A 15,003-nucleotide genomic window follows, 5' to 3' on the forward strand; every position below is an offset into this window, starting at 1 on the left:
TCCGATAACTAGATCAAGGTTGAACTTCCTGCGCCTAGTCAATCGAAAGAGCAAAATTGCCTACCGTAGAACTATTGTCTGTATAAATTTACAGGTGCAGTTATTTAACGATTGTGGCAAGAGTAGTAAGATATATTTGTAGACAATCTTTGATAATCTAATAAAAATTTGTAGGGCGCCCAGCGATGCTGACTTATTTATAAGCATTAAATAAAACTATTTTAAATATTCTATTAGTACAAATAACTTAGCCAGTAATCTATCGTATCTTATGCCGCTCTTTGCTCTTTTATACATTCATTTTAATTTGTGGGAGTTATATTTTGGGGTGATATGATAAACTTCTAAAATTATTGTTCCTGACTGACTCTGATACGATAAATATTTATTCTACAGGCTGAGTTCAATGAAGTTATTATTCAATCCCCTAAAGACGATACGGGTGAGCTCGTAAAAGCTCTTCAGGAAACAAAAATCATTAACTGGAATCAACCTATGGAAATACCATTTGCATCACAACACATAAAAAATGTCATGTACGCAATAAAGAGCGAGAGGAATTTTGAATTTAGCAGTATTACATCAACCGAAACGTTTTATTTGGAAGACGATGCACCTATCTATGATGTCACGTAAGTAACAATAAAAAGTTACATAAACAACTAGATTAAAATGAATGAATGAAATAAAATTGATGTAGCATAGACAAATATAGAAGCTCACTTTTAATTGCCAACTTACATGAAAAATAATAAAAACAGTACATATATTTATATTAAAATAAAAATTATACGAATTGCAGGCACATTGATCAGTTGTAATCTACAAACGATGTTCAAAATACGTGGAGAAATGAGAATTTAAATTATTGACACAGAAATTGATATAAATAATGGTCTATTGACATAAACTGCATAATGGTATCTTTTGAAATAGTTATTTCTCAAGTGACAATCAGATAACAGGGTTATAAGAAAATTTATTTCAGAATGCTTCAAAATGATTCATTATGCATTTTCTGAACTTCGGTTTTGATGAAACAACATGTAAATTCCAACTCCATAAAAATGTTTTTCGTTTAAAAAGGTTTTATTGTATTGCGTATTGTAAAAAGGATTGCGTTTGAGGTTAAGAAAATCTTTCAGCGCTTGGTCCATTAGTTTGTTCCCTGGTGGAAAATTTAAAATATAGGTTCTGTTACTTACACAATACAGATAAAAGAAATGTGAAATATATATTACCTAGCCTCGTGAAGAGCTCGGGGATAATACCTGCTACCCTTGTACTATTAAAAAAAAATGTGTAAGAATACATAAATATAATTAACAAGATATAGTTTGACCCTGTTAAGCGCTACCTGTGTAATATTTTACGAAATTAGAACAAATAGCTGCGTGGGCGAATGAAAGCTATATTTATGGTTTCTTTCTTCTTTTGGAATGGAAACGTTTATTTGAAGTTTACATTTTTTTGTACGTGCGGGCAACTGAGTTGGTGGTTCACCTGATGGTAAGGTCCACCACCCAGGAATGTAGATCCAGCAAATACGTTTGTTTTGATGTATATAAATGAGAAAAGCAAATTATTTTTAACGATGCGTATTAGGGAATAGACTAGGAAGGTCTTCTGGGGGAAAGTGGTACCTTCCCCGTTGCGAGCTTGCGGCGATGCCAGGTGAACAGCTAGATTTATCATAAAACATTGTGTTTGCTATACTATATCTCACTACTTATTGACATTGGGATATTATAAACTACTAGCTTACCGTCCGCGGCTTCGCTCGCCTACTCAAAAGAAATATCATCGGTTATGAGTTGTGTCACCGCGGTAAAAGTATTCTGTATCACTCTCTAGCTCATTATGATTATTTTTAGATGCACAAAATTGTTCCATTGCGACCTGGCAGAAAGAGAAACTTACAAATAAACAAACACTCTTTCATTTACATTATTACTAAGGAGAATTATAAAATAAGTTGAAACTGAAATATATGAAATGTCTAATTAACTCTCGGATAAAAGATTCCATTTTTTAATTTAGTTAATTAGCTAGTAAGATCTTTCAATTAACATTTGTAATGAAAACTTTCCAAATTATATTCAATTCATTCAAATGACAAGCCTGTTTCTAGAGATTCTAAAAATCGTAATTCGGTTTCCAGTCTTACAAAAATGCTGTATTAACCACTATATTTTGTCGTTTAACTAATATATTTTCAGATTACCACCAGATTTTACATTCAAGCTCTTACCGAAGGAGTACGCCAAATTAGTAGACGACGTGTGGCCTCACCGCTACCCATCTTCGTTGTGGTACTTCGAGCTCTTAATAAAGGCCCAACTTGGTTACGGACTTTTCCACAACGACGAACTTATTGCCTGGTGTTTCGTGAAGGAAATGGGGGCGCTCGGTCATCTCTATACATTGGAACAGCACAGAAGGAAAGGTTACGGTGAAATGGTGCTAAAGCTAATGTCAAATAGACTGAGAGAAGACGGGAAAAAAGTCGTGGCGTTCTGTGTTATTGGCAATGAGAGCGCTAGGAAGATGTATGTGAAACTCGGGTTTAGTTTGACGGAAACAGTTCATTGGTGTAATATTAAACCTAAATCAAGTGATTGAGTGAAAAGATTGTATTGAAATTAAAACAAACATGATAAACCAATTGTGATATAAGTCTGAACTCTGTTATTACTCACATAGAGTAATTTTTAAAATATGATCTGTCTGTAACAGGTGATGTTATTGGTAATTCTAAGGATTTATATTACATTAGCAGAGATCAATCTGATATTTAATGAGGATTTCGCTGATTAAATAATATAATCATACCGTCACTATATATTTTTATCTAGTTCGTCTATATACATAATTAATAATTGTAAAAATCTTAATAAATTATTCTCATATTATTTTGTGTTTAACTACATTGTGTATAATATAAGATTCATTTCATTCAGTATAGAATAATTATTTAAAAATCCAGTTATCAAAAATAATAACTGTTATAAAAAGGTAAAGAAAAATCACAATAAATTAATATAAATTATTCGTTAGATCTTTCCCTACAACCGCCCATTAGCATATCGTCTTGATGGAGTCAATATTTAATAACAATAAATCATTTGATATATGTCCACCACGTATTATGCATACAAACTTCTCATTATATAAGTATTATAAGAATTACCATAAGAATCTAGGTTTATTGTAAATCCCTTATAGGTGAGTCGATTTATGGGACCTTTAGCCTACTATAGTATAACCAAATAATCTTATGGTCTCATTTTTGTATCACGTAACAGACAGCATGAGAATCTTTTTTGTTCATGTTGTTTAAGCTTATATATTCCACGATTTATCAAGAATACAATTTTAGATACCTACTAGCTGACTAGCTGATGACCTAGCTGACTACAAATGAAGTTCTCCCTTACTCTTATCATTTAGGGAAATGATAGGTAAAACACAATAGGTAAAAGATGTTGGTCAATTGTCAGACCTACTCGATATACACACAAGATTACACGAGAATCGGTCCAGCGGTAACAGAGGAGAATGGTAATTAACAGTGACACGAGAATTCTATACATATATACATATATATACATAAAGCAATGGTAACATCGCAATTTGGGGAAAAATCAAATAATTTCATTATATACTGCGAAAGGAAAAGGGAGTTAAATCAAAAAATATAAACTACATCATAAAATAAACTGTCGCATTCAATTTAATTTATAAAATTCTTATTTTTTGCTCTATTTATTATCCCACGATGTTCATTAAAATAAATTGTGACTGACAGTTTTCAATCGAAATGTTCCCACGATTCATTTATACAATAATAAGATAAAAAATCACTTAAACGTGCATTACTTGGTTTACACGACTTAAAAAGCGATTCATCTTTGACGATGTGACAGACGTTAAATGCTTTCCTTGCAATAAACATCCCTTTTAGTATAAGTAACTCTGTATGACTATCCCTTCTTGACACCTAAACCACTGAATCGATTGTGAACCACTCAACCGATGAAATTTGACATTAATATAGTTTGAAACCCGAGCAAGGATATAGGATTTTTATCCTGGAAATGTCACGCGGCAACTATTCGGATAAAACTCCGGGAACGTATTTCCCTTTCACTACTCACGCGTGCAAAACCGCATGCAAAAGGCTAGTCTTAATATAATTATAAATTTAGTATACAAAGGAAGCAACTTCATTAATCCAGATCAGGTAGGTTACACTTAAATTAATTAAATTTGCATCATTCATCGATGACGATATTTTAACCTTCGGAACACTTCTGCTATCTTAAAGGATCAACCTTTATATGCTATGTAATAACTAAATTGAAACATATCTTGTTTGTTTATATAATTGTGAACTCACCTTACACTGTACCACAATTTTTTTCTAATAATTTTCTTAATTCTAACTTTTGAGGCATAATATTTAATTACGCGATGTTAATCTTAATTTTTAAACCAACGACATCATAGCCTTATAGATTGTATTCTCATCATATTCTTATCATCATTACCCACTGCGTATGTAAAAATTAAAATAGACTTTTCCAAACCCTGGTATAATCTTCAGCCGCCAATAATTGATCAACAATACAGTATTCACATGGCAATTACGAAAACCGATCAAGACTACGCATGTATAATATAACCGAGAATGCAATACTGTTGCTAATGAGTGTCACAATTCTCATGATTAGTGCTTTTAATAATTTGTAAACACGACTTCTTGTACCAGATTACGGTAATTATCTGTTCATTTTTATATTTGTGCAATGATTGCTTCGTTTATTTTTTTGCGATGATGCCATATACTACACAGTTAAACTGTGTTGTTTTGTCGTTCTGTGTTGTTTATTTGCTAAAGAAGAGATTAGTGTATGTTTTGTGTCCATATCCCTGTATAACTGTATTTAAAAAAATGCGTATTAGGCCAGAAGCATTCGAAATACTTATACGACGTATTTTACTCTGTTTTATTCCATTTTTATTTGGAATAAAAACAAAATATAGTTTCTGTATAACAAGCACAGATAAATCAAAAATCAAATCAAAAACTCTTTATTGTGCACCTTTACAAGAAGAGTACAAGCAAAAGATAATGTAGTTTTCAATTAGTAAAACAAATTAAAAAATTGACCTCATGGATACATATTACCCCAAAAAAGTTACCATTTTATTATGTTAGCATAGAAATTATCAGTTGTATAGACTAATAAGCGAATAGATTAGCATTGGGATATCTCATACAACTAGAGATTTTTAATTAATGAAATGTTTGTATGGCTTAACATTATTCATTGATTACGATTAACGATAAAACATCTATGTTATGTAAAACGTGGGCACATTTATAATGATGTTAACAATAATTGTAAAATTTTAAATGTCATTACAGTACTCTTATATATACAAATATTGCGTTATTTATTATACATATTAGCTCTAAAGTCAAGAGTTCAATTACAATATTATATTTTTGAGCCAACAATAGGTACCTATACCTACTCTTTCGGACAGAAACAATTGAATCCATCTACACTTTGTGGAGAAGGCAGTCAAAATTCATAAAAACATACAGTGGAACATATATCAAAAGATCCTCTCCACTCTTTTTGAAGTTGGCTAAAAAATACACATTAAAACCTTTTCTTGAATAATGGTTCATAAGGTGATCACGTAAGGCCATTATAGTATTGACAAATTAAAATGTATTTAACTACTACCCAATACGATGAGGGCTAGTCACTTCTTAAGAAAACTACTATTAAAAACAAAGCAAATATAGATTATTGAACAAAGACTAATGAAATCGAAAGTGCATTTGTGGGAAAAAATCAATTAACAGGAAATGATTGAGAATGGACTGCTCATAAGAAATTGAAGGCACGTTGACTCTTTGGCATGCCAATTTCCATCACACAGACAATGGAATTGCTGTTTCAACCAGCTATGTTTAAAACTAAAGACGGAAGATATAATTCATGTTTTTTGTCGCTTCAAGCTTTATATTACATATGTTTTTATATACCTATTAGAAAGCTACATCTTTACTGAATGACGTACGTCGTTTATACCAAAGGTTTAGCCGGGATATACAGTTATAAATGTAACTGATATTATAAAATAAAGATATAGAAAAGAGTTCGAAACAGTGAATTCTTCCTGTTTAAATTTTTTAAAAATTGCGTCGTATACATCTCACCCGTCTCGTATGGTTACTATCAGTAAAATTAGTATCAGAATTGTTTAAGACGTTCTTTTGTTTACTTGTAAATAACTAGGCATCCTAGGTTTAAGACTTGATAACGGTAACAAAAAGAATACTCGCTCTAGTTAAGCGATCTGTAAAAGTTATATAAACTCTATCTGTCCCAGACTGCAGGACATAAAGCTACCCTTATATATTTAAAACAGAAAGAAACAGACCAATAAAAACAAAAAAATGAATAAGGTGATATGAGGATGGGGGCAGGTACTCCATATAATGTATGGAGTATCTCCCCATTTTAAGAAGTCGATTAAAAAAATAATAATCAGTATGTATGTATGTTGTAATTCATTACTTATATAACCAAGTCAAAATTACTGTTTGAATGAAATAAAACAAAACACAAAAAACTATGTATATACATATATAATATATATATCACACATATATAGCCATTATATTTGTTGAATAAATATTTCATGCCACATTTTAATTATCTGTACTAATTTAGAAAATCACTGTCTTAATCTTATTACACACTCATTGATACTGAAAAGTCGCTACTGAAATTTACAAAGCTACTTAATCTTTACACATACATCTTCACAAGCCACTTATATAAACGTTAATCGTAAATAATCATGCGAATATACCAATCATAACATTCAACCTTAAGACCATCGCATTAAGATTAGAAATTGACAACAATCAATGATTGCAAAACCAAATTAAGTTCACGTCTGATGGTAGGGCGAATTATACGACCTATAGGCGACAAGGCAGGCATTTGTTTACGCGCATACGTTGCTATGTCGCATGAAAGAGTGACATTGTGGTAAACGTGATTAATATGTGGAAGTTTATTATTTTTGGTGAGTTAATCTTATATTGTAAACATCCGTAATAAGAATTCGAGGCGTGCGCTTATGAATCCTTTGTAAATGTTTGAAGAAATTTGTAGAGTATTCGAAAAATATAAAATGATGATTTTATTGGATTTCACTTAGCTTGCTAACATTATCAATTTAAACAAAAAATTTCTATTTGATAATATTAATTTAAATTTAAAACCACATTTATTTTTACATTATTTGATTCTCGGTATTCTATTAATACTAGGGCAAAACATATTAAACAATCTTTAAGTTTGAAATAAAACTAGTGAAAGACAAACTCAAGATAGTACTCATTGAATCAAATATATTATATATTTTAAATTTTCTAAACAACCAACGTACTCAGAAGCGGTGGTAAACAATTTCTATACTATATGTATAATATCGATAGCACAGACAAAAGCACTTTAAAAGAGTTCTAGTTAATTTTCTTTGGTTTGTATGTGTTTTTTGTTTTTGACAAACAACAGAAAATCGTTCATATATAAGTATGTTAATATTACACACATATGCACAATTATAACAGTTAGTTACTTATTTAATAGTAATTATTTATTTTATTAGTTGTAAATTATCTGTGTCTAATTTATTTGTTTTATCTATGTCTATACCAATATAAAGGGGAAAGATTTGATTTTTTGTTTGTTTGTTTGTAATGAATAGGCTCCGAAACTACTGGACCGATTTAAAAAATTCTTTCGTCGTTGACAAGCTACACTATTCCCGAATGACATAGGTATGTTTCATTTTCATAAAAATTGGGGAATGCTTACTAAACAGATTTTTTTATTGGTTTGATAAAATCAATGCTCATTCAATATTTATCACAAAATATGTATACATATTTTTTCTGATTTATTTATTCATTTATTTAGGGATCACCAAAACGATATATATAGGAATAGGATAGAAACAAAAAAGTTAATTTTAAGTGTATTTGAGTATTCAGAAAACGAAGCCCGTCTAGAATAACTATTATCTATTACTATCTATTTGTCACTTTTCATAAATAATTTAAATAGTCAAAGATATCATGCTTTTCCTTTCATTTCAATGAATAAACATTTCAATATTCTCCAGTATTATTTAAGAATATTTTCTTTCAAATTGCATAACATTTTTTTTTAACCGTACCATTCACCAGTTAACGTTAATGTTATTTATTTTGTACGTAGTGTATCAAAATCAGTTTCGAACATGCCATAAACGATTTAATCTATCACAAAATTGTGAAAGTTATCGAATAGAGTATCTACTATAAGACATCATATGTTCACTGTGATATATTAAAACGTATTTTTTATAAATTTCTATAGCCTACTTTGCCTTATTTATCATCATTTCACACAAAACGACATTACTGATACGTTTTCGATGAAATATGGTAATAATGGTTCAAAATCTATAAAAAATAATTCATGTGACATTTATGTGAAGGCTCGTTTACATTGCATCATTCGAAGGCGGGAAACGACCACAGATTAGATAATATAGACTATAAATATTTGTTTATATTCAAATTAGACATGGATATATGGACACAGCAGCTCACGTGGTAACGATGCTGCTGATATCTTAGCCAGGAGAGCATCCGATACATCGGTCATGGGACCGCTTCCTATTGTTCCGATACCTTCAAGCTGGATCCGGTCTTCGATTATCCAGCTCACTAACAACGCACAGGAAGATGAATGGATGAGCAGATCTGACTGCAAGAAGGCACGAGAAGCCCTACCATTCGTATATTCTAGACTTGCTAGACGACTTTTAAACCTGCGAAAATTACAATTACGTACAATTACAGGGGCCCTTACAGGTCATGGTCCCTTTAACAAGCATCTCTTTAACTTAGGGATTACTGACAGTCCGTTATGTAGAGCGTGCATGACGACTGAAGAAACGGCAGCCCACGTGATCATGGAATGCACGGCGGTTGCGGAGTACAGGGCAAGGCATTTGGGTTGTCCTAGGTCCCTCCCTGAGGTTTTCAGCAGCCCTCACAAGCTGCTTAGCTTCATGGAGGAGCTGGGATGGTTCCAGCTTTGACTGGCTACCCCCCTCCTTTTCTTTCACGCAAAATAGACGCTTGACGTCGAGTTGCGGAAAACGAGCCCGTATTATTATTATTATTATAGACATGGATATTTATGAAGATAATAATAAAAATCACAAATAAAACTTTAAATTAAATATTGTTATTTAATAATAGCTTGGTGTTGTTTTCTTAAAAAATATATTTCAACTCAGACATTGTACTTATCATATCTAGATTTTTTCTCTGTTCTTCTTATTTATTTTACAAGTAAGCTAGTTCGTGAACAGAACTTTTGGAAAGAATTTAAATGAAACGCAACTTTTCTACTTTTCTTGTTAGCATTTTAAAAGGAATTTCTTGCTTATCTCTGTTCTGGTTATTCGTTAGAATTTACATTTGTTAAACATCTTTTTTTATCTAATAATATAATTGTGTCGGATAATGCAAAACATGTTGTATTATTACAATTTTATTATTTAACTAGCAAACCCGGCGAACTCCGTTTCGCCACCAGATGGCTTCGTTTTTCCCGCCTTTCTGTTGAAATTTTTCGTGAATTTTCTTTGCTATAAACCTCACGGAGCCCGAGACCTTTCCAACGAATGCAAAAACGTGGAAAACGGTTCGTGCCTTTTGGAGTTACAGCGTCAGGAAGGAAAACACGACTTATTTTTATATAGTAGATAAAAAAAGTTATAAGTTAGTGAAAATTATAAATAAATTTATAATTATTATTAATTAGCTACTCCCATATGACGTATAATATTTAATATTTATATTGTATCAGAAAAAAAAATTATATTATAATTTTATCGTTTATTTCGTTCTTATTAACTTATTATTCGCATATGAAAAAAGGGCCGTAATGGTTTTAAGTTATAATCGATGTATCTAAATCTTTGGATTACAAACTTGACTGACGGACGTGGATCTTAAGTTAGTATATTCTTGTAAATTAGACAGTTGGCAAAGGTGCTGGTGGTCTGGTGTTATGCGCACCGCCCATGAAGATTTGCTAAGACCTATGCGTCTATATGGCCACTATCATATTATATGAATAATTATGTCAATTAAGCAATTGTTTAAATTGAATCCTACTAGTTGTCTGTTGCATTGACACACTTTTTCCTACAAGTTTCTGTCAACGCGATAAAAACTGTGAGAATTGTCCTCTTGTTGAGTTTGCAACATAATATTATTGTTCAGGAAAATATAGTTTTAATTGTAAGAAAGTTTATGTCGTTCGAGTCATTGTTTCTATCCTTGCACATTGTATTATCGAAAATGTATGATGGTATTGTGCGTGGATACTTCTCACGAATCGAGTTCTGTATGAGAGCGAATACTATGAGTTCTCTCACGTTAACTCGCTAGCGTTTAATACGTACACCATTTGAACCAACACTTGACTTCTATTTACAACCAATAAGAAAAGAATGTAATATACATGTATTAATATTTTATCTTGTTTTGCTGTGGTTGTGGTAGATAAATCTCATTCCAAATCTCATTGCATAACAAACTATTTTACAGTATGCTGCATTCCATTGGTGACGTCACAATTTAATCAACAGCGTGACCATGACCAATCTTGGAACATAAAATTAGCAGTGCCCGGAGCACCAGGCGGCGACTATCCCACCCTCAATACGATACCGCGAACTTCCTTCACTTGCGCGGGAAAAGCACCAGGTTTTGATAATTTATTCTTAGCTTTTCTAACCAGATTTATTGCGACACATTAGCTATTAGATAGGTTTAATATGTATTCTAATTTACTAGAATTATAAATTTTAAAATCTAAGAACTTTTTGAGCTTCATTACACAAATCCTATTGAAATTATTGAATCATCGCTTTGATACTTTGATCAATTGTGTCATCATTAATTGTCATAATCGTTAATTGTTCCTTATTTTTTAATTATGGTCATCAATATAACTTATGTTTTTAGGATATTATGCCGACCAAGAAGCAAACTGCCAAGTATTCAAAGTGTGTACTGCCGGGTCTACGTATGGATTTCAATCATTTTTATGTCCAAATGGTACATTATTTAACCAAGCCGTGTTTGTTTGCGATTGGTGGATGAACGTTAACTGTGGAAAATCTCAAGAACTTATCAATAAAAATCAACGCTTCGGAAAAATTCAATTAGGACCACAGTTAATACAGGACGTTAAAAAAATGATAACCCATCCCATGAGAAATCCATATAACTCAGGTTTCTTCCGAAATAATCTAGTTGTCATGCAGGAATACAAACCTCCAACAGAACAATTTTATCCGAATGGAGCCATAATATCCAACCAAAATAAGAATACAAAGAACGTATATGTACCATATAAATCACTTTACAGAGATCTTCAATCAAGTATAGAAAACACAAATGATATAAACTTTGCAGCATCTACAACTGCACCACAATACATTACCAACTTGAACTCAATTCAGAATACACCAACAAAACAGTATATCGACTACCAAAGATCTCAAAACGCAAACATAAACTCTTTTCAAAGCAGCCGCAATGGTTACTTAATACAAGGGCAAAAGGAACCAACAACACAGCTTAATTTCCAGAAGTTTCAAACGCAAAAGACTAATCAAGTACAATATAACTACAACCGCAATATACCAATAAAACTACAAGATCACACGTTTAACAAAATTGCACAAGGAAACCCACCCAACCAGCAGATAATTCAACCACCAAGATTTCACAACAACAATGGCGTTGACACAAAACCTAAGACAAAACAAAACTCGGTAAGTACAGAAGCCACACCAACTATTATATCGAAAACAATAGCTTTTAAAACAATTTTACCGGGTGAAAAACCTGGCCGTCCAAAGTCGAGAATCACGTTTAAAACATGGATCCTGAAACCCAAGAATTCTAAGTTAATTGTAGAAAATACTTCATACAATACTCCGAAATCTCGTATTTACAAATCTATACCTCAAAACAATTCCGAGAAGTTGTTATCAACAGTTGAACCTTATGTTTACGATGTTCCCCGAAATAGTCTTGATCTAGTCGATAAAAATAATTTATACTTTTACAATCAGCCTACTAATTCAAAACTCATTACAAGTACACCAAACTATAATTCTCGCTATGATTCTCCAACTACATTTCGTCCAACACTATCCAGCAGACTATATTTGACACCACTTCCAGATACTATAGTAGCAACAACGCCCACTGAATCCCTTTTTGAATCACCATCAACTTATGCCCCATTTAGTAATACATATATTCCACCTAATGATGTCGAAAAATTGTCTCGGCAGTACTTATCACCAGAATTTCAATCTCAACAATTACAAATAAAGAAAAATGCTAGGTTAACAGCTGCGTCGTCGTCCCAATCTCCACAATTTGAATTATTTAATATCAAAAATAATCGTAGGCCCACAGTGGATGTAAGAAATCAGTCACCAGATAATACTAAAGAAAATAACATTAATTTCAATGATGTCCATACAAGAAAAAAAGTAGACGTAACAGTAAACGACATAGTAAAAAATACTTTCACAAGAAAACCAATATCTGAATATAGACAAATAAATAACATTAACCGAAATGTATTAGAATCTCAAAGATATATCGGTAGCAAAGAGGAAGTAACATCTGAATTTCCTTTTATTAAAACGAAAAGCGCTAAATTAGTTGCAAGTCCTTCAATCGACTTACAACCACCCATAGAAAACGTTCAAAATTATGTGTCATCTAACAAATTTTCTAATTTACCTTATTATAAAGAGCCCACTAACACAATTGAAAGGACGGTATCAATAAAAATAACATTACCGGAGAGAATTGCAAAGTATTTGTTTAGAAATGAAAGTCAAACTTCTTCTGACGATGTAGAAATCTTGAATACTGGAAGCAGTAATTACGTGGTATATGCAAATAATCTTTCTTCAAATTCTGGAACTTCACCAATACCCATTGGAAAATTATCATTAATAAAAAATTCTAACCTTTCAAATTCACAGGACTTGGTGTTTTCGTTTTTGGCTGACTCTTTAAACGCTGCGAAAGAATACAGTAACATAGCTAAACAGAACATACAATCTTCTACAAATACACCACCAAACAATTTCAGAAACAGCGATGATCAACGATTTTCTAACAAAATATCACAGTTAACATCTTCACAATTCGCAACGAATAATAATGTGAGAAATAAGAATGTGCAACAATTTTCACCGCAACCTCAAGATATTTCTAGAATTAAAGAATCTTCACAATTCAACAACAACCGACAACAACACGGTTTCCAACAACCAAAACTACAGCAAATCACAACACCTTCCCAACCTTTTACCCAAAATCAACAACAGGCTGCTCGAATTCAAGACTCCAGAAACAAATTACAAAACGTTCAAAATCAAAACCACATATACAGCGGCCAATTGTATCAGCATCCTGTTCCTGAAGTTACTCGAGATTACTACAACACACCAAACAATCAATTGAAACAGTTAAAGGACTTTGAAATTATACCATCAAGGCAAATACCATTTTCATACCAACAAAATTCTTACAATCAAGAATCATCTAGTGAACATAACAGTATCCAAACCAAAGAATTAAATAACTTAATTCGCTCTGGGAATGGAATAACAGCGCAATTGCAAGACAGCATTGTAGGAACACTACCTCATCCAATAGAAAGTGATAAATTGTTAACATATAAGAAGGACCAATCCTATTATATATTCTCACAATTAAATAATAACGACCATGAAAATAATCGTATTAATAGTGAAAAATCTAATGATAAATCGAATGCTGCATTACAAATCATTCCATCAGTTGCATTTAAAGTAAATGATGTAAACGAACAGCATAAATTTTTAAAAACGTTCAAAATAAATGATTTTGGCGTACCTCAAGGAGCAGTTGATGGTTACAGAAATCCAAATCAAAGACAAGACATTAGCACAGACGTTGATTTTACAGTGAGTCACCCTAACTTTGGTGATAAAATTAATGAAGTTGATACATATAATGGACCGTCCTCATACAACGCTCCACAGACCTTGTATAATTATGAAAGGCCACAACAATTAATGGATAATAATCAAAATTCCAAAATAGAAAATTTAGATAGTAATGAACCCAATGGTTATCCAAAAACTTCTCCACTACGAAAGTTTAACACATAAACATACTTAATATGTCAATTTAAGAAGTCCAATTTTAGTAAGGTATTTGTGATTGTAAGCTATTTATGTTATATTAACAATGTAAGTTTAAATATTTACATCATTGTAAGCATGATTTGTATGTTGTTGTAACCTGTATAATAATTAATTTTAAGCTAATAAATACTGTGAATTAAACGTGTAATAAAAAATGTATTGAAGAGTCGTATTCAAGCACTTATTTCCCCTAAACTTTAGTCATATTATATTTACTAGCTGTGACCCGCGGTTGAAACCGCGTAAGCGTGCTGCGTAACCGTATCCCGTAGGAATATCGGTATAAAAAGTGCCTATGTGTTATTTCAGTTGTACAGCTATCTACGAAGCAAAATAGTATTATTATTCACCAATAGATGTCAGGAAAAAAAAAACACGAATAAAACACGAATATGACATTTTCTAAAAAAAAAATCCTAGCTAGATCGATTTATCGACCCCGAAACCTCCTGTATACTAAATTTCATGAAAATCGTTGGAGCCGATTCCGAGATTCCAATTATATATATATATATATATATATATATATATATATATATATATATATATATACAAGAATTGCTCGTTTAAAGGTATAAGATTTAAGTAAATCATATTTTTTTCGAACCTATA

At 31.7% G+C, this 15,003-nt stretch overlaps 2 protein-coding genes across 3 annotated transcripts; both read left to right on the forward strand.

The window, feature by feature from the left end:
* Positions 1–311: 311 nt before the first annotated feature.
* Positions 312–2,884, forward strand: LOC119831759. The gene is made up of 2 exons (XM_038355250.1): positions 312–632; positions 2,220–2,884. Exons 1-2 carry the CDS (start codon positions 496–498, stop codon positions 2,620–2,622), a joined length of 540 nt encoding a protein of 179 aa, XP_038211178.1. The 5' UTR covers positions 312–495; the 3' UTR covers positions 2,623–2,884.
* Positions 2,885–7,002: 4,118 nt separating this feature from the next.
* On the forward strand, positions 7,003–14,563 carry LOC119831654 (GATA zinc finger domain-containing protein 14-like). Of its 2 annotated transcripts, XM_038355097.1 has the most exons (4): positions 7,003–7,116; positions 10,709–10,867; positions 11,129–11,943; positions 13,180–14,563. In XM_038355097.1, the coding sequence occupies exons 1-4, from the start codon at positions 7,095–7,097 to the stop codon at positions 14,353–14,355; spliced, it is 2,172 nt and encodes a 723-aa protein (XP_038211025.1). In that variant the 5' UTR covers positions 7,003–7,094; the 3' UTR covers positions 14,356–14,563. The 2 variants fall into 2 exon arrangements, with proteins under 2 accessions (XP_038211025.1, XP_038211024.1); XM_038355096.1 differs by having other exon boundaries at positions 11,129–14,563.
* Positions 14,564–15,003: the final 440 nt, after the last annotated feature.

This window comes from Zerene cesonia, chromosome 14 (assembly GCF_012273895.1).
Source record: "Zerene cesonia ecotype Mississippi chromosome 14, Zerene_cesonia_1.1, whole genome shotgun sequence".
NCBI lineage: Eukaryota > Metazoa > Arthropoda > Insecta > Lepidoptera > Pieridae > Zerene > Zerene cesonia.